This window comes from Perca fluviatilis, chromosome 7 (assembly GCF_010015445.1).
Source record: "Perca fluviatilis chromosome 7, GENO_Pfluv_1.0, whole genome shotgun sequence".
NCBI lineage: Eukaryota > Metazoa > Chordata > Actinopteri > Perciformes > Percidae > Perca > Perca fluviatilis.
Genome location: NC_053118.1, coordinates 28,273,515 through 28,294,038, shown reverse-complemented (window position 1 = coordinate 28,294,038; position 20,524 = coordinate 28,273,515). Strand labels below are relative to the sequence as shown.

Sequence of the window (20,524 nt, the reverse complement as noted above, 5' to 3'; positions counted from 1 at the left end):
GTTAATGTAAATAGGGTGACAGGAAGGAAATCAATATTTAAGCTGTTCCCAAGCAACAGAAAACAGATCTACTGTTGAGACTACATGTGCAGCTATTCTACGTTATGTTGCTGAAACCAAACATGTCTCAATTTGTTTTCCTGTGATAATGCCACAGAATGTTTTATTATCTGAAATGACGGCGTGTTCTCTGAATTTATTGTAGGCGTAACTTCGAATAAATGAACGTCAGAGTTTATTCATACAGATATCTAGCGGGAGGGGGTCCTTTATTAACATGACCAGTATAAAAGTCAACATGAGCTACAGTTTTGCATTTAAGTTAATATTAACCAATTGGTCTGCTCATTGCTCAGTGTAGAACAGATAGAGAAGTGTGTCACACTGGGGTTTTACATTAGGTGACTCGCTGTTTCCGGCTTATAACACTTTATATCAGCTCATCTTTAAACTCCAAAGTTATAAACTGGAAAGGCACAGCAAGACAAACAACACGGAGCATTAGCTGTTTAAAAAAAAAAGCCTTAACACTGTTCTACTTGTAAGTAAATATCTTTATTTATCTAATCAAACATTGCAGATCCTTTTTGCTATTGAAATTCCACATCTGGTGTTTGTAATCTGATCTTGACAGCTGACTATGTTCTGTCATCAGACTAATGAAAAGCCATTTTCCTAACTGACTTTATTCATTTTTATATGAAATACAAGTTGCCTGTAAACAATTGATTAAACAATTAAAATGATCTACAAAGTTACTGAGAGAAACATTAAAATGCTGATTTGATGTGTTTGATCAGATACATTGAAAAATAATGCTAAATAACTGCATCAACACTGATACATTAGTTGATGTCTATGTCTTGTCTTGTGACTATTACCAACAGTATTAGCCTTCAGATAATACCTCTCAATCTATGTGAGACTGATGGCAGATTCCAATAGTATTTTTGGATGTGGGGCTATGGTTTACATTGAGATGGCTGGGACTTTTTTGGGAGATTATGGGGTTTTTCAAACATGATTTGTATTCTCTCATAATCTCTGACTGAGTACCAAGGTTATAATCGTTAACGAAAACGAACCAAATAACGAAAACTAGGTGGGAAAAAAACATTGTCGTTAAGTGAAACTAAAATAAAATAAAATTATCAAGTAAATGTCCTTAGTTTTCGTCTTGGTCAATGTCTTTCACAGAGCAAATAACGTTATTTCTTTCCGACCATGACATTTCCGACCATATTTTATACAGTCTATGCCATAGACTTATGTAGTTTTCGACAGGGAACCCAGAAATTCCGACATTCCATGTCAAATTGAACACAACATAGTCCATGCCCCTCGCCTGGCATCATGGCGGTACCGAAAGTCGGAAGAAAGAGACTGAGGGCTAGATTTACTAACACTAGCGCAGTTTGCGCTGCGTCCGTTTATGGGAGTTCGGTAATAGCGCACGCTATGCTTCCACATTTTGCATAGTATTTATCAACCCTGACACCCATCAGGCAATCAGCGTCTTTCTCCGCCCACTACACCGTAAATTGCGCTGTAGCAAAGCGGTACTGGTGCTATGATATGGCTGAGTGCAGACTGCGATATTCCCACTGCTGATGCTAGGACTGTTTGAAATGATCCTGATGCCAATATTTGTAATGTAGCGAGGAGTTTAACAACTGCTGGAATGGGATGTGAACGCTGAGTGGGAGATTCAATTTCATCTTTGAGTACTTCCAGTAACTCTAATATTGCATGGCTGCTTGATCTGTAACGCTAAATGATGTTGTGTTCACTGACAAAGTGTGATTCTTCTGTTAAAAATATTTTCAGCCTCGCCTATGTCTTCGTCTTGCTCAAATTACTGTTGCCATTTCACCAGCGGCATAAAGGTCTACGAGGAAACTCGATTGCGGCTGGTTTAAAGAGGCGGAGAATTTCCCCCGCAGAATAGAGGCGCGCTCTTAATGACAGTCTTTGTAAATACCACGGAATATATAATTAGGTGCACTTTGCGCTTATCCTCTGATATCGGGTGATGATTCAGAAATGATGTTGGAAGACCTCAGAGATGACGACCAGTCCGATGATTACAAATCAAGTGCAGCTTTATTCAAACAGTGAAGAAACTTTCATGACACTGGGACAACCATGAGCATACAGACACGTCTGCCCAAGGATGAACAACATCAGAATGAATACCTTTTAAACACTTTTTGTGCTTACACAGCATGAGACATCTATTTCAGTGCACAAGTTTTACTCTTAAACTACACCTTTTATGGCACGTGCTCCTAATAGATTCTCCCATTCCTGGCTCAAATTCCTCTGTGTGAAAGTTGTACCCAAACTCATAATAGATTTACACATTCTTGTGGGTGAAGGTTGTCCCCAGACTAACCTTCTTGTATAGTACACTACATACAAGATATAAAATACATTTGAAACATGTAGGCTGAAATATCCAACCTATCATCCTCCCACCTTTTTGGGTGGAACTCCCACTTTCCCCACGACCCTCCCACGAACGCATATTGAAAGCGCAACTTGTCTCTTCTCGCTCATGTGGCAGACAATCTGCGATTTTACCCAAGTGCGCCCTGTTTGTAAATAGCCCGCATCGGTTACGTCCGTCTTTGCGACCAATTAGCGCCTGGAAACAGGCGCAAACGGCTTGATAAATCTAGCCCTGAGTCCTTTTTGATCATCACTGTGTCAGATAAAAGCAAGTGTCTTGCAGTGGAAGGTGGTTGAGGTGTATTGTCATCCTATTTTATCTGATCATTCTATAATTTGTATTTAGGCCATATCTGAACTATCTATATGTAGCTAGGAGTGATGAACTTTACTCTACTTTTGGGGGATACTTCTATAGGAAAAGGGCCACAGGACACATCTGGCATGCATTATCAATGGGCCCCCAGGATGTTGAGATAGAGCCAGTTGGCATGAAGCCATTGGTCAGTTATCGAACCCACCCTAAGTTATGAAGAATAGATATACCATGTGTTAACAGCAGAACCTCAGAGTGACTTTTGAGAATCTGGGTAGCTGTCGCTCTCCAAGCTCTGCAGGGCTTGTACATGATGCTGATTTCTTTGATGTAAATAAACCTTTATAATCAAGAAACAGTGTCGGCAGATTCCTCTCTACACAGCAACGCACCATCGATACCATATAAACTACATGGTAAAATATGTGGACAATTTATTAAAGGGAAAAATCCCACGAATTTGAAAGTACATTTTAGAAGCGCGCACAAAGAGGTTAACCTAGCTTACCTTAACAAGGTAAAGGAGAACGCAAAACAGAAGCTAACCCCGGTACAGGGCATGGATGTATGGATACAGGACCAGGCAGTATGATGGAACCGCAGGACAGAGAACACTACAGGAGGGCTTTCACCGGCGACCCGATAGCTGCTGGTTAGTAAATACGCAGGAACACCAAAAGCGGGAGAAAGCGTGGGTTAATATCGGTATGTGTATAGATACTGGGATGTCTACACAACTCTGTGAGTCGATTGACTTAAAAAAGTTCGCCACTTTACTCGAACCAAAGTTCAAAACACCTGTTTATGTCTGTCTCCTTTAGTCTATTGGCTATTTAGGTTTTTTCCTGGCACACATCACTTACACATTTTGCACTTGCTGCGGCGTCTTGTGTAGACTGTTTACATATTTGTGCTCATCATCATAAGTACATTTTATGTACCAGTAGTATTGTTGAATACATTGTGATTACATATTTCTAAAATTGTATGATGTTTTTGTTGAGTTATTACACAATACTTTTTCTGACATTTTTGAATCCCCCAACAAATAACCCATAATACAAAAAAGACTAAAACTCATAAAAACTAAACTAAAATTAAGCATTTTCAAAAAACTAAACTAAACTAGCAAACCTGCTTTAAAAACTAATTAAAACTAAACTGAATTTGAAAACCAAAAGTCAAAACGAAATAAAAACTAATGAAAAATGCGAAACTATAATAACCCAGGGCCCTCATGTGAGGAGGGCCCAAAAAAATGCTAGAATGAATAGCTGTGGATGCGGGGAGGGGCCTATAGAAAATGCCTTTCTACAGGGCCCAGAATTTTGTGTTATGCCCCTGGGGGCGCGTGTGCAATTATGGAAGGCTTGTGTCATGTGGATGCAACAACAGTTTTGTTGTCATTACTCAGAATTCCTCATGGGGGTTACACACAACACAAACACATATGGATCTAGCATATTTAAAAAAAATACAAGTAAAAACGTTTTGGGTGGCAGGGCACCTTTAATGAACGTCCGTTACATTCAAGCCATTGCCAAAGGGTTTGATACAAAGCTAATTAAGATCCACACAACTCTCTCTGTATTCCTCAGTATGGCTGTGTTCACAAGATGGTGTTGTCGGCGACTTTTTGCGCGCAGAAACTCGAGTGAAGATAATTAGCTCTTCTGAAGAGTCCATCATGTTTTTTAATCCTCTGAGTCCCCCCTTGGCTACAAGTAACTGCGTGGAGGAGGGGTGGGGGCGCGTGTGCAATTATGGAAGGCTGATGTCATGTGGATGCAACAACAGTTTTGTTGTTGTCATTACAGAAACTACGCACTATAGCTTAAAAGGTTAAGAATGGACTTTAAATCTCAATTGGTATGGCAACGTATAAAAGAAGCCTTAAAAAAATAGAAGTGACCATTTACATTTGCATGACAATTGCGCAACTCCATCTGCCGAAGAAGATCTTGTAATTTAATTTAAATCTAAAGGACAGCTACTTACGTGGTGGTTTTAACCTGAAGCACCAGATTTTAGGGTAGATGCTAGATCCAGATCCGCTAGACATGTCGACGTCAAAGGACGTGCTTCATGGCCCACCTTATTCTGCCTCTGATTGGCTTACCCTGGTATTCTTACCCTAACATTGTGTATCAGTAACAAGATTAGTTTCTTTTTTGAACCACATCATGTATACCGACTTCACTGATTTGTCACCATAAAAAATTATTTGTAATTTTGTACCACCTGTCTCTGTTACTTTATAAATTCTGATTGGTGTGTGTTTTCTTCCTTTGGTTTAGGATCATAATGGAGCCAGTGGTGATGAGTGAGGTCATTCTCTCTGTTTACATAATTTCCTTCGTCATAGGCCTGCCAGCCAACCTCCTGGCTCTCTATGCCTTTAGTGTTAAGATCCATTCCAGGCCAGGTCCAACAGACATCCTGCTTCTCAATCTGACGGTCTCTGACCTGCTCTTTTTGATCGTCCTTCCTCTCAAGATGCACGAGGCAGCGTCAGGCATGGAATGGCATTTGCCCCTCTTCCTGTGCTCCATCACCTCCTTCACCTTTTTCTCCACAATCTACACCAGCTCCTTGCTGCTGACGGCGGTCAGTGTGGTTCGCTACATTGGGGTAGCTTTCCCTATCACCTACCATCAGCTGCTCAAACCTGTGTATGCGATAGTTACCAGTGCTGTTATCTGGCTAATTTCCGCAGCACACTGCAGCATTACTTTCATTACCCAGCACCACCCAGCCCTGTACAACAACAACAACTCCAGTGTCTGCTATGAGAACTTTACTGAGAAGCAGTTGCAGATTCTCCTCCCATTACGTTTGGAGTTTTTCTTTGTGCTCTGCCTCATACCTCTTCTAATTTGTGTTTTCTGTTACCTGCGCTGCATCTATATTCTGTACAGCCGCCCCAGGATATCCCGGATGCAGAAGCAGAAGGCCATCGGCATGGCCTTGGGGACTCTAGCTGTGTTTCTTGTTTGTGTGCTGCCATATAACTTCTCTCATGTACTGGGTTACTTCCAGGGTAAGAGCCCAAAATGGAGGTACTACACTTTGCTGCTTAGCACCTTCAACACCTGTATTGATCCCGTCATCTTTTTCTTTTCCTCCTCCACTTTCCGCTGCAATAGTAAAAAGTCTGTTTTCAGGAGGAATGTACTGACTGTTTCAGGATTACAAATGCAAGCCACAAGCTCTGGCTAAGTGTAAAATGCACTTTCAATACAGTATGTACATATCCAGCTTCAATGTTATTGTTGTACCGTATATTATGGACATTACATCAGAATGTGTAATGCTGCACAGATTGCTTTAACAGTTCAGTTCATTTATAAAACTGTCTCACATCTAGGTTTCACTGGTTACTGGGAAACAAAATATTTTGTTGTTAAGGGTGACCGAATCCTGCTCAAAGGGACAAACAATTGTTAATTATGTTATATACAAAGTTTTTATACAAAACCACAACACATGATTGGTGCATATGCAAAATTCCAAATTTTATTATTTTACAGTAAATTCTCTATTTTCGAACTGGAATTGATATCCTTTGCACCCTTGACACGTTATTTCATGTTTACTTTAACGTGGGCCAGCCACTCTTCTGCACTCATGCATTCTGTAGGCACACATGTAGAATATACCTGCAAAACAAAACATAAGTCATGTGGCATTTAATTTCCACTAAGGCCATTTCTATTGCACACAGACATGCCAAGTACAAGTTAATGACAAAATAACAAACATAAAAAAAATTATATATATATATATATATATATATATATATATATATATATATATATATAAAACAAAAAATTATGGCAAGACCATTAGATTAGTTTTCTGTTGTAAATATATGTTAATGATGTGTGATATTGAAAATATAGTGGCCATTTGTGAAAAGCTGATGAGACTGTACTTATTAATTTCTGTCAAGAAAATTCCAAGAAAAATTTAATTGTTCATGTGACAACATTGCATTGGTGATTTTATTTCTTTTGTTTCTTTTTAAGATTTGACGGAGCTGTTGAAAGAATTTGGAATATGAACTGTTTTTCTCTGTTTGCAAACTGTGATATTCGTGTAAGAACTCAAACTGATTTTGTTTACCATCAGCAAGAAGTAATAACACAAAAACACCAACACGCACTTTAATATGAAAACTGCATAGCACTTGCCACCACCTGGTCATTACGGACCACGTAGTGTAGCCAAGAGCCAGTCACCAAAACGCTTTCCCAGGAAGTTCACCGTCACTCCAGTGTAAATGGCCATTGCAAGCAGAACAAAGAGAGCTGGCATAGCAGGCAGAGAGTGACAAATATTAAAATGGAAATCCGTAATAATCAAGATCATCTAAGCTGGAAGTTTCTGTGAGAGTGGGACTTTACACGACAGACCAAGTGAACTTTGTTTTAGATTTTCATGATATGCAAATTATTCAAATAATAGATATTAATGGCAGATTTACATAATATGCAAATTATTCAAATAATAGATATTAATGGCAGATGTGATGCAGAACAAAATAAATGTGACATTATTTCATTACTGGATCCATAACTCACTTGAAACAAAGAACATGATCCCAGCAGCAAATGAGCGGTTGAACCTCTCAAAGGCCGAAAAGTGGGCAAAGGAGAGGATTCCTGCGATGATGCCAGCAAAGCATGACATGGCAGAGAGGATCATGAAAGCACGAGTGGCATTCCAGTAAGCTGAGGAGTAAAACAAGGGGGAGAACGTATTAAGATATGTGTATGAAGATAAATAGAAAATGATAAACCTTTCATGTGACATGAACAGTTTCATACCAAAATGCACTTAATGTCATTTGAAAGCTCGCTGGAAATGAATCTAATATTTCTACAGACCCCCCAAATGTTGCCCTTGAACTTGTAAATTGTTCCAGTGCACTGCTGGACTCACACAGCAGCAACCTATAACGTTTGAAGGCAGGCACTTATAAAACAGTAAAGCTATAGTAAAATGTACAGCTGTCAAGTTGCACAGGGAAGTGTATTCACTCAAGAACAAATTGAAGTGAGGTTCGGGTTTTTTGAATATTTGCATTTAGTGTGATTTTAATGTATTTTTCCATTTTATTTCAACTTGAATTTGACTGGCAGCAGCAGTTTCTGTGCCAATAAGATTTTACGTTTATAACGCAGTGCTGTACTACCCACCACTATACTGAGTAGGTAAGCTTATTTCCACCAAGTTGCCAAATTTAGTTGCTTTTGAAATACTAAAATACTACTTACAGGTTAACCACACAATGATAATTTAAAACTCTAAGAGAGACAGATCTTCAGAATGAAGACTCATCAAGACACAAGCGTTTTATCACTTTTACTTAAGTAAGATTCTTACTGAACTTACTTAATAACTAACTTACTTTACTTTTATTGGACTACTTTTATATTGCAGTATTTTTATTGTCAGCCACACTTGTTTGTCTTATGGGATGGAAATGTCAGTCTGTCAGCTGATCAGTCCACCACTTTGGTCCAGACTAAAATATCTCAGCAACTATTGGACGGTTTTCCATTTAAATTATCTATAGAAAGTTATGACAATGTATCCAAATGACTTTGGTGATCCCCTTATAACCAAATACCTAAAAAAAACTAATAACATTCCCATCAGAGTCATCTGTACTTTGTTTTTAGTGCTAATTATCTAATTATAGCATGCTAAAACACTAAACTAAGTTAGACATAGTAAACATTATACATGCTTAGCATCAGCATGTTAGCATTGTCATTGTCACCTTGTAAGCATGCTGCCATTAACATTTAGTTTCAAGAACTGCCTAAATACAGCCCCACAGAGCTGTTTGGATGACTAAGTCTTAAGTGAAAGATGCAGATATTATTTCCATCATTGTTGCTGTCATTCTAGTCTGCCTGTATTCACTTCTCATCTTATGAAAGTTAGTTATTGTACCTCAAAAGTAAGGACAGTCATTATAATCACCAGTTTATTTAGATAAGTAGACTCCGGTGAGAGTGAGAGCTGCTGTGCCTCAGGGAGACCCGAGGGAATATTTAAGTGTCCAAGAAGATATTTTCCCACTTACCAATGCTGTCAGTCTGCATGTAACACTTGCCAGACATGCAGTACCTCCACAAGCCCTGATGGGCAAAGCTGCCAGACAGACGGTACTGCATCCAGTAGTCTGTGGCTGTGGAAACCACCAACAGGATGTTCCCCACGATGGCACAAAATAGGCCCCCTCCCATGAAGCTGTGCATCATGAGTGACACTATGACAGTGGCTAAGGCTTTAAGCACTGTCCAAAAAGGAAAGAAGATGGGAGTAAGTGTTGCAAGTTACCTTGTAGAAATGAAGTTAGTCATTGTATATAACAGGGTTTGTTGCTGTAGTTTTAATGGTTATTCAGTATGAAATGGATTGAGGAGACAGGAATGACCTGAAGGAGTGGATGCAGGGGTAGGAAAAGACTGTACACATCTAGGAGCTGCCAAATGCAGTCAGTCTGATGTAATATGGGCCAACATCGCCACAGGTGAAAATGGGGGCTTATCTTTGAGCTACATTTAGGGCACCATGATTTAAGTATCTAATGAAGGGAAGACATCAATTTACATTTCCTGTTTAGATTTACCCTGCAGGACTGGGGGCTTAAAACAACATCTCTCCTACTCTAACCATTACTTCACCTCCAGGCAATAGTGTTGAATTTATACTGTATTTCCTTAAAGACAGAGGTGACTACTTCGTGTGAACTATTTGTGAGAAATAAATGTGTTCATCAATTCACTTATCTTTGTCATATAAATAACACACAAGTTGCAACTAGCAGCAACATTTGTGGTTCCTCATTCAAAATAGATACCGCCAACAGATAACATGAGGATGTTAAAACTAGTCCATCTATATATTGCATATCAATTTGTCTTGACTACGCAGTTAGCTGTAAAAACAATGCACTGAACTGGTCATGGGAGCTGCTGACCTGGACAGAGTAAGCATACCAACTACAATACAGTAAGCTCACAGCAACAACTCTCTCTGTGCATTTTTTAACATGTTTTTTTTTATACTCACTACTGCAGTTAACAAGCCACAAATACATTTCCTAGTAAAACCACAAACCACCCAAATCATAAAATAGTCAACAACACAGTCAAGTCATACACAACTAACAATCCTGTGAAAGACGGTGATAGTCGATACAAATGAAGCCTTGAATTAAATATTGAACACGGTTTTAAAACGAAGAAAGAAATCAGCATTTGCATCCATTTCGCTCTAAGCTATCAGAGACACTCTTGGGTGGAGGGTCTGAACACCATAGATACGTATATCTGTACATATGAAAGAAAGCAGATTTTTCTTGAATCTCAAGTTCTGCATATTATCATGAAAAATGTCTTAAGTAAAAACAATTCATGGGTGATGCTGTAATAATAGAGATTTTGAACAAAACAAGAAATCTAACACCCACACGTATACAAAATAGGCACATTGCATGTAAATGATGCGAGCCAAAATCCTGACAGCTTGTCACTATCACATGGTGAAGGCCCTCTAGGCCCACCTGTGAGACATACACTCATTGGTTAGCATGCCATGATATGCATTCTACTTTATTATTTTTACTCCCAATTCTTGTCATCTAAGTGGGCATGATCAATTAACAAAAGACACAACATCATCTTACCTGAATTCCTTAGGATAAATCAACCCTCTTAAGTTTCAGCCTTTCCTCAGGGAAAGAGTGAGAGGGAGTGCAAGCCAGGAGTGAGCGAAACGTCAAAGAGGAAGCCCTAGGCTGAATTCCAAAAAGTTATCCCCTCCACTTTTCTGTTGATGGAGGCAAAATCATTTAAAACAATCAGCACAGAACAAATGCACTTGAGCTGGTGGGCCAAAAGCCACGTGACTCTTTGGGACTATTTTGGGGGGTCAGGGGAGAGGGGAGAGGGGAGGGGGTGATGGTGTTGGATGGTGATGGGGGAGGGTCTGGGATATGAGGCCGCTACACAGTCCTTGTCTGTTGTTCTATTAGGCATTCTGGAACCGTGGATGTGCAAAGGTATGCAGTACTGCTGTGGTCAATGGAACATGCTGAAGTGCACACTTCCTTTCAGTTTGGCTGGGGTGTGGTTATGGGGACACATACACGCTTAGAACAGACACATGACCAAAGTGCTGCTTAAAAAATTGGCACACTGCATTCAGAGTGCGCTTTACATGTTCACTCTGAATATGTAATAACATTGTGTAAAACAAATGGTAACAGGCTGCCAAATACTGCATAATACACATATAATGAAACATTGTACACCCAAAAGTATTTACAATATTAGTATCAACAGTGAAAGCTTTTAGGCATGCATCAACATAATTCACATGGCTTGTATTTGTATAAGTCTCCTCCTGAGAAGCCTTCAGCTTCCTCATTTGTGCAATCAGCATGCCACTTACCACAGTATTCTTATGTAACTACCAATGAATTTTGCATCACAGCTGAACTCAAATGGGGTGGACATCATCTTGTCTGGTGCAACTATCATCTACACTTGGCCGGTGGTGGTGCAAAAACATTCAAAATACAAATGGGATCAAATCAAAAATGGTGATGGCAAGATCACTGGGCATCTAAAACAGAAAGAAAATGAAGAGTCACAAGTTCAAATTTACCACTGAAATTGGCATTAGGTACTGTAGAACTTGTGCAACAACCTTATAGGCACTGAAGATGTCGCTTAGCGTGGTGTAAGGTGGTTTCTAGTTAACTGATATGTTGGTTGGTTCATTACTGTCTGAGCAATTTTCCTCCTTCAGTGTTATATCTTCTAAAAAATAGGGTAGTTGTGGATTTGCAAAATTTAGAGCATTCATAACTTATTATGATTTGGGAGAAGAATTCAGATATTTTACTCAAGTAAAAGAAGCAATACCACAGTGTAAAAATACTCATGCACATGCTAAGAACACATTTGCACTAATCTGAACAACTGTCTTGCGATAATGGAAAGCAGCATTATGTTGTCTGTATCAAAATTCAAAATAGAGATCTTGTTTAATGAAATGTTTGAAAATGATGCAGACAAACCATTTCCAGAAAACATTCATAATTTTTTATAACATTTAGGTGTTGCCAGTAGGCTTAATTCCTGTATACCTATTTTATCAAAAAGCATAACAATCAGTATGGGAGTTATAGCAGATTTGTCCAGTTTTTTAAAAACTTTTTGGTAGTTTGGCTTCCTTGCATTTGGATTGAGGCATAACCATGATGTGCCTATTAACTTCTTTTCATTTAGTTATAGCGGTAAGACAAAAATAGTATGAGCATTGAAGAGAAATAAACAAAAAATAGAGATGCAGGAAGACAGAGACAGTAACTGCAGCATTGCCAACTCGCGTTATGATTATTATGATCTATATTTATTTAAGTATAATAAACTTAAATAAATAAAAGTTAATAAAAGTAAATTTCCATTGTACTAACGGGTTGAAAATCTTTATGTGAAGGGATGTCTTTAGCACTGCACAATAGCACCATCTGCTGCCCAAATGTTCAAGTTCAAGTTCAGTTACTTTATTGTCCCCCAATGGGGCAATTTGTTGTGCAGCAGATAGTATAGTACATCACACACAGTCACACACACAATACAGAGATTTCCTACCTTGCAGACATAGTTAAAAACAATCAATAAATAGTAAGTCAATAAGTTACCTATGGTTCTTTATCAAAGACGTAGAATGGCTGCAGGTACAAGAGTGTTTATATTTGTTGTTTCTGAATTTTAGGAGTTTAAAGCGTGATCCAGATGGCAACATCTGAAATTCAGCCTGTGAGGGATGAGAACTATGTGACAGGATAGATTCAACCCTTCTTAGCATCTGCTTCTGATAAAGTTCCTCCAGGCCTTTCTGCTTAGAATCGTTGATGCAGCTGCTCACCTTAATTAACCTGGAAAGGGAGTTTTCTTTCAACAAAAGGACCTATAGAAAAGGGTCATCAGGGTCTTGTCCACATTAACTTCATTGACAGTTCAGTTATTTCATTGACTTCAAATAACTTCAATCACCGCTCTCTCTACCTAAAACAAATCAGCTGTTTAGAGGCGTTCACTTTTCAGTTAAACCAAGCAGAATCTGCCCTGAATTTCACAAGCCAATCACAGCATTACATCCCTGCTTTAAATCTGTTTCTCGCTCTGCTGCTGTCAGCTGTCATTTCAGGCAAAGCGTGCAACCCTCCTCCTCCCCTTCCACCTCTAGTCATCGTCACCCATGGCACCCTGGGTCGTCCTCCGGCAGACCGCGCCGTCAATTCCTTCGGTCTGGTCTTCGGGCACCTTCACCGCCACCACCAGTGTCTGGACTCCATCGGGGAGTCTAATCTCCAAAGACTGTGCATTTCATTATGCATATATGTACACTAAACCTTTGCATATTTGCAACGAAGTCTCTCCTGATTGAAATAGTATTTGGCTCAAAACACAACTTGTCATCAATAATGGATCCTAATACTTGTACTCTTTAACAACCTCCATTACCTGACCATTTATACTTGTTTTTACAGTGTATATATAAAAACATCAGATCACCATGATGGAAACATCTGACAGCAATTTTGCTTCTGTTGTTTCCCACAACAGAAGAAGCATCAGGGCATTACACGCTCTGTATCCGACAACACCATTTCCTCTGTAGGCTCCCGACCGACTGGCATCACTGGTTATGTGCTTATGTTGCTGAGGTGTTTTTTTCCTGTTCCCACACTGTACTCCTATTGGGGGCATAGTCTGGGAGTTGCCTTCTTCTCCTCGTCTCTCCTCATGTCATGCTGTATTTTTCTTTACCCCATTGTATGTTTGTATGTACCTTGTAAAGCGCTTTGTTGATTTTTATCTGTGAAATGCGCTCTATAAATAAACTTTGATTGATTGATTGATTGATTGATTGACTGGTTTGGTTTCTGTTCCTGTATAAAATACTTATGCACAAGAAAACATTCAAAAGTAATGGATCATCACAACGTATGTATTTTAGAGAAAATAAGTACTGGTATTTAGAAAACTGTGTTTGAGTGCTGCTGTAGATAAACAGCTACAGTACTAGTAGTGTGAAATAGCTTGAAATATAGATACCAAAGAACAAGGGATGATCAAATGAGCCCCTGTCAAGTCTGGTACCTGGCTCTTCAGAGTAACTCTCCACTTGTCACCAACCACCACATCAGTGGAAACTAAAAGGAAGCTGATCAAAGCGCAATCACATGGAGAGAGGATGATGGGATACAATGGTGAGACACATAGCTAGGATTATGATGAGCACAACAGCATATTATGGCCCCCGGAGGAAACAAAACCGCACCGCTATCCTTTCAAATGCTTCATCTTGCTATCCGCCCACTAATGGCCAAGACTGAATCCACATACAGCAGCAGATCACTGTCACAAAGTATGTTGAACATACCAAAGCTTGAAAATAGTAAACATTATGCAAGAAACTATTTTGCCAAGAAAAATCTTGAGTGACAAGGAAGTAAGATCCGCTAGGAAAGCCCACAGTCATCATCTGAAGCATACACATATTTCAAATATGCAACATCTGTTGCACACAACACATCTGTTTAAAACTGCCTATTCCACTTGATGTCAATTGCTCTGCCTCTTTCTGTTGTTGTTATTGTTGTATACTTATTTTTGCTGTTTTTAAATGTCTTATGTATCCCTGTACGGTGTCCTTGAGTGCCGACAAAGGCGCCTTTAAATAAAATGTATTATTATTATTATTATTATTATTATTATTATTATTATTAAATGAAGGCTGTGTAAACATGTTTTCCATATTATTCACATTTAGTAGAAACAATACAAAAAAGATTACCTTGGCTAACCTTTTCATACATAGTCCTACAGGTGCTTAACTGTCAGGGATTGAAATAAAGAATTATCACAAGATTACCTTAATAACTCAATAAATGGAAACAAAACATCCCTGCAAAGTCATGCTCATTGTTGACTGAAAGGACAATCAACTTACATCCCTATCAGAGTCTTTAAATTAAGAAATATCAGTATGTTGATCATAAAGCAGAACAAAATGTTTTTTTTAATCCAAGTGAGCATTATGTTCAAATAATATAGCGAGGGACCTACAGTAGGAAAACAGTATAGTTACAGTTGTGGAGATGTTTTGAACTTGTACAGATTGGTAGGAGACACTTTTCTTGATATGTAGCTAAAAAACAAATTCTACAGGCATGGCTTATACTTTGATTTATTATGAATAAATAAACAAAAAAACAGAATGATAGAGTTTAACTTGTAGATTTTAAAGGAAAGTGGAAGAAATACCACAAATATAATCTCCGCTGAAAAATGTATAACACTGATTCTTACTTTCAGTTAAAATATTAATACAAATATAGAACAATATCATACATTAAAATCAAACAAATATATAGCATGCTTTACAAAAACAAAAGCAAATTTGGGAGTTTAGACAGTTGTAGCAACTCTGACAGGCAGAGGACTGCCAAATGTTGGAAGAGCCACTGATCTTTCAGAGGGAGTCTGAAAGAAAACAAGCCAGTTCATTTTCTATTAATAAGCAAAAAAGAAATAAAAAAAACATTCCACTTAGATGTGTTTTATTAGAAAGACTACCTGCTGCAATCTGTTGTAATCAGGGGGAGACTTCAGCCCTCCTGTCAGCAGGTTATGAGGAGTTGTTTCTGTTTGAGATGTTACTGCCTGTGAGAGACAAGAAAGAAGCTAAAAATAACCAGCCAAAATAACAGTTGCCGAATTCATTTTGCGACATGTTAATGGATGAATACATACTGTATCTGATGCATTAAATATGAATAAATAATGATAATGAATAATAATGTTAAATAGTCTACACTCCACAAGCTCCTCATCAAATGTAACTATCAACTAATGTGTTGGCATTTGTTATGTTGGCCAGTGAAGTGATTCTAACCTTCTCAACTGCTCTGGACAACGGATATCTTGTTTGCCGACCTACGAAACAAGGAAAACGAAAAGTTTAAAATATTTCTCACAGAATGTTAAGAAACCATGTCACCAAGACTTGATTCTAGGGCTGGGCAATATATCGATATTGTGATACGAGACTCAATATCGTCTTAGATTTTGGATATCGCATCGTAATATGGTATGCGTTTTCTTTTCCTGGTTTTAAAGGCTGCATTACAGTAAAGTGATGTCATTTTATGAACTTACCAGACTGGTCTCGCTGTTCCATTATTTTCCTTGATTTGCCAAGGGGCGGCTGTGGCTCAGCACCATCGGAGTGTAAAGCTGTGTGAGTGTTTATCTGATGAGCAAGTGGCACCTTGTATGGCAGCACTTGGCCACAGTGTGTGAATGGTTCCTGAAGCACTTTAAGACTAGAAAAGTCTAAATACAGTCTGTTTACTTTAGTCATTACTGAGTATTTATCAAAAATATTTTGTGAAAGCACAAATCGTTCACCCAACAATATCGTCGCAATATTGACATTGAGGTATTTGATCAAGAATACTGTGATATTTAATTTTGTCCATATCGCCCAGCCCCTACTTTTTGCTAAGAAGGCCCCTACTTTTGTTCTTGTTCCAGTAGACACAGTAGATGAAGCCGCCCAGCAGGAGTAGGAAGAGAATGCCGCAAGGGATTCCAGCTGCAATGCCAGTGATGGCAGATCTACTCAGCCCTTCACCTAGTATCACCAGGACAAACAGTAAGCAATGGTTTTATTACTGTGGCACCACCACTAACTCTGTGATAGGAAACGCAATGCTTTAGCACACCCAATCAAACAATTTTCCATACCTGGACCAATTCTGTGGACCGCAGATGGGTCTCCTTCTGTCATAAGAGCTTTGGGGATAATCCGAAACATGTACGTCAAGTTGGGATCGAGGATAAAGATGTCTGCACTCCTGTTAGTGCCAGGTTCATGCTGGATGGTGTAGAATTGGTCTAAGCTAGTTTGGGTGTGATTTTTTCCCAGGAGGTCTGGTCCTTTCATTTGGATGTCAAACCCTTTGCAAATGCACATGACATTCAGTTTTGTATGATACTAGCATCAGAGTTGATCAATCACCAAAGCATAAAGTGGTACTCTGTTTAATTTATCAACGTTACAGGCATTGATTAGGAAAATCTTACCGTTATATTATGTACACACAAACGGACAGAGGAGACAACAAAAACTGACATTTGATTTTTGCTGTACTTTTGTCCTAAAGTATGTTTTCCACAAAACACAGTGTTGCACAGCTAGAGGCTTCACACATTCCACAATGTTTACACCCCTATCTTATGTTGAGTTTCTGTTTTCAACACTGTTTGAGTTCTGCTGAGATGTACAACCTCAAAACAAGAAGGTTGGGTTTGTGTGTGACGTTTAAACATATTAAGTTACAATTTACCTGAAGGTATGTCATGAACATGTCATAAACAAGTCAAACATTCATGACATAACGCTTCTTTTAGTAAGTGTCATTTGGTTTTTGTCATGACAAGTTATGGTTATGGTTATAGTTATGGTTCATGTGTCCTGACTGTGTCATGACAGCGTCATGTCACTCTTATGTAGATACCTTCAAGTAAAGTGTTACCAGATATTCTTGTGAGAAATAAAACACTGAGCATTCCAGATCTGCCTTCTGAGTAAATTACTACTTTACCTGTAACAACAGAGGTAGGCGGGACCTCCCAGGTCAATGTGACGATGGTTCCATTGTGACTAGATAACAAACTGGAATTTGAGATCGATGGTCCTGGAAAGACAGGGGTTGTGAGCGAGGGGGAGACCAAGAGAGGGCAGAAGAGGGGTGGGGTGAGGGTATACCAAGAATAGAGAGCTTTGTTGTAAAAGGTTGAAAAAAGCAATCTCGGGTATTACTTAACTCTCTGTCTGAGGGCCCATTGTTTCCTTTTACTCAGGTAATGCAAGTGCTCCAAATCAGAAGGCAATAGAATCCTTACAGTACTTAGAAATGACACAATCACTGCACTGTGCTGTATGTCTGTGGTGGAAGAAGTAACCATCAATACAACACTGTCAAAATATGCTGTTACACTAAAAGTCAATGCTCTGTGTTGGACATGAAAATATTATTCCCCCTCTCTCTCTCCCCTTTCATGTCTTCATCTGTCTTGTGGAAATAAAGGCCTAAAAATGGCCATGTGCAAAGTAATTAGTAATCTGCTAAATGTAGTAGATTAAGAAGTATTTCCCTCTGTAATATTGTAGAGTAGAAGTTGCACAAAATGAATTTACTCAAAATTGTATTCAACATCAGTACTTGTTGCTTAATGTTACAACCAATGAACAGAAGAAGAAGAAGAAAGAAGAACAGTAACACTATACCTGTTAACACAATTTCCCTCGTCTGGCTGCCCAGTGGGTTGCTGCAGTTACAAAAGTAGTTTTGGAGGAGAAATTTGCTGACATTGTAACCCAGAATCTCCAGCTGTGTGGTGTCACTGCTGATCTGGTATGGTGTCCCGTTGGTGAGAGCCTCGCTGCCTTTGGACCATGACACCACAGCCTTAGGCCAGGCCTCACTGACACATTGGATAGCGACCACTATTTTGCCTTCAGAGTCAACTCTGGTTCCCACAGCTGGCAGGAACTGCACTGGACTACCTGGAGAAGAGAAGGCTCTTGTTTGGGGCTGGCTACTAAAGTTACTAATGCACACACAGACATACACACACACGGTTTTATTTTTGGAACAAATTAAACTTATGTTGGCTTGATAATCAATGAAAATCTAAAACTAACTTGCAGTAATACTGCACTTAGTGTTTTATTACCGCAATTAAGTTTGAGATTTGATATAGGTTATGTATTTGCATTTTTAATATATTTCAGACAGTCAATATTTAAGGTAAAGATACAAAAAAATGCTGCAGCACATGTGTGGCTTGACTCAAATCTTGGATCTACAGGATTGTTCAGGGCAGTTCACCTTCACTTGAGGAAATTGAGGAGCTTTTGTGAACACAGCTTGTGGCTCTGGAAACCATTTTCTCCCAATTTGCCCAAGCACTAACTTCATCCAGCCTAGAGACACCATTCAGACAAACATTGTTCAAACTCACAACTCTACAGCAGATTTTAAAATTTACTGAGGATTCCAATGTTGCCAAATCCAGTTAAAGTTTTCCATTTTTGTCATTACAGCAAGTGCATAGAGCAATATAAACTGTGGGACAAGCAGATACATGTGTGAAAGTGCCAACAAAGACAGTTCAGGTTAATATAATGTATAAGCAGCCATTAAATCCAAACCCTACAACAGCACATCTCCAAAATCTGAGTATACTCACTAAATACTTCCAGAGAGAAAGTAGTCGAGGATCTTCCCAGTCCAGATTTAGTCATTTCAACGGTGTAGTTACTGGTATACTCAAGTGGCACATTTACAAAGGTAAGGGATCCATTTGGCTCAATCCTCAGCACCTTTCTTCTGTTTTCGTCTATGTCTGGGAGAGTATTGGAGTTAATAGCCCATGTGACGACAGGTAGGCTAAAATCCTTAATGAACCAGGTAACCGTAGGGTCAGGGGCACCACTGAAGGACACGGCCAGAGTCACATTGCTGCCAGTTATAACATTCACCAGCGTAGGACCAACAGGAGAAACCACCAGTCCACAGTATGCACCTGTCAGTAGTACATTATACGTTTACAAAGAAAAAAATATCATCTCTCAGTCATTGTTACAGTTCATGCAATAATTGTGGCAAGTCAATAGCCTATGCTTATAGTGAGTGTCTGTTCCTATCAAAATAGACACATAAGAATGTAATTCAACGTGAAACAAAAATGAAAAATATTTGCAACAGAAACTCAATTTATAGCCCATTTTGTTGCCCTATGACATGTTTTTTTTTCTTTTTCAATAAATTGTCTAGGAACAAACAAAGCAAAGCAAGCATTTAGTTTTCATCTTACCTTGAAAAGTAAAGCTAAGTAAAATGGTCAGAAAACCCGGGCTTAATCTCCCAAAATCACTCGGCCACGTCATTTTTAGTAAAACAGGACGTTCCGAGAACATTTTTTCTTTCTTTCTTTAAAATCCAAGCATATAAAAACACACGCGAAGAAACCTGGGGTCTTGGCCAGCAGTCCTCCTGTGGGCTCTCGAGCGAGACCTGTCAGCAGGGCGCGCGACTGGCTCACCTGTGCGGAGTCAAAGCCTTAATTGTGCACGTGAGGCCACGCCCCATATCTCATTTCACACAACAGTGACGGTTTGATTTCTGTTGTGTTAAGAAGACAATTTAAAAAAAAAAAAATTATTTAACGTGAACGTGTCTCCTAATATCGTAACTCGTAATATAGTTGTTGTATTTATTATGCAATGCGGTCTCTGTGCTGGGCTCCATCTTGCTGGTACCCTTACCACAGCTCTTCTTCTTTTACACTCAGGTGGCAGTTTCAGGCCCACATCAATACTCTCTATGTGTGCACAAATTAATACATAATACAAACGCCCTGCCTGCAATACGCCCTTCCTTCATGTTTGGGGAGACCCAACGTGTTTAATATTAATTTATAAGACATTTTGAACTTAATAAGCACATAAATAAAACAAACAATATTTGATATAACAATGACATGAAACGACTACAAAGTTTAATTCCAGCTGTTTTTATTTCAGAATTTTGGGAAAGACGCTGCTGCTAGCCTTTCAAGTGATTAAAACCAAAAAAGCTGGAATTAA

The 20,524-nt window shown here is 38.9% G+C and overlaps 3 protein-coding genes across 3 annotated transcripts; 1 reads left to right on the top strand and 2 right to left on the bottom strand.

Moving 5' to 3' along the window:
- Positions 1-3,355: 3,355 nt before the first annotated feature.
- On the top strand, positions 3,356-6,268 carry si:ch211-231m23.4 (free fatty acid receptor 2). The gene is made up of 2 exons (XM_039804677.1): positions 3,356-3,419; positions 5,065-6,268. Exon 2 carries the CDS (start codon positions 5,072-5,074, stop codon positions 5,984-5,986), a length of 915 nt encoding a protein of 304 aa, XP_039660611.1. The 5' UTR covers positions 3,356-3,419; positions 5,065-5,071; the 3' UTR covers positions 5,987-6,268.
- Positions 6,262-10,644, bottom strand: lim2.5 (lens intrinsic membrane protein 2.5). The gene is given in 5 exon segments (XM_039804678.1): positions 6,262-6,478; positions 6,995-7,077; positions 7,351-7,500; positions 8,865-9,077; positions 10,473-10,644. Coding segments are annotated over 4 exon segments (525 nt in total). The 5' UTR covers positions 9,043-9,077; positions 10,473-10,644; the 3' UTR covers positions 6,262-6,364.
- A 4,197-nt stretch (positions 10,645-14,841) lies between these two features.
- Positions 14,842-19,966, bottom strand: vsig10l (V-set and immunoglobulin domain containing 10 like). The gene is made up of 9 exons (XM_039806615.1): positions 19,753-19,966; positions 19,126-19,461; positions 18,161-18,439; positions 17,475-17,567; positions 16,615-16,827; positions 16,385-16,501; positions 15,761-15,801; positions 15,442-15,528; positions 14,842-15,348 (listed from the first exon to the last, which is right to left on the bottom strand). Exons 1-9 carry the CDS (start codon positions 19,853-19,855, stop codon positions 15,274-15,276), a joined length of 1,344 nt encoding a protein of 447 aa, XP_039662549.1. The 5' UTR covers positions 19,856-19,966; the 3' UTR covers positions 14,842-15,273.
- Positions 19,967-20,524: the final 558 nt, after the last annotated feature.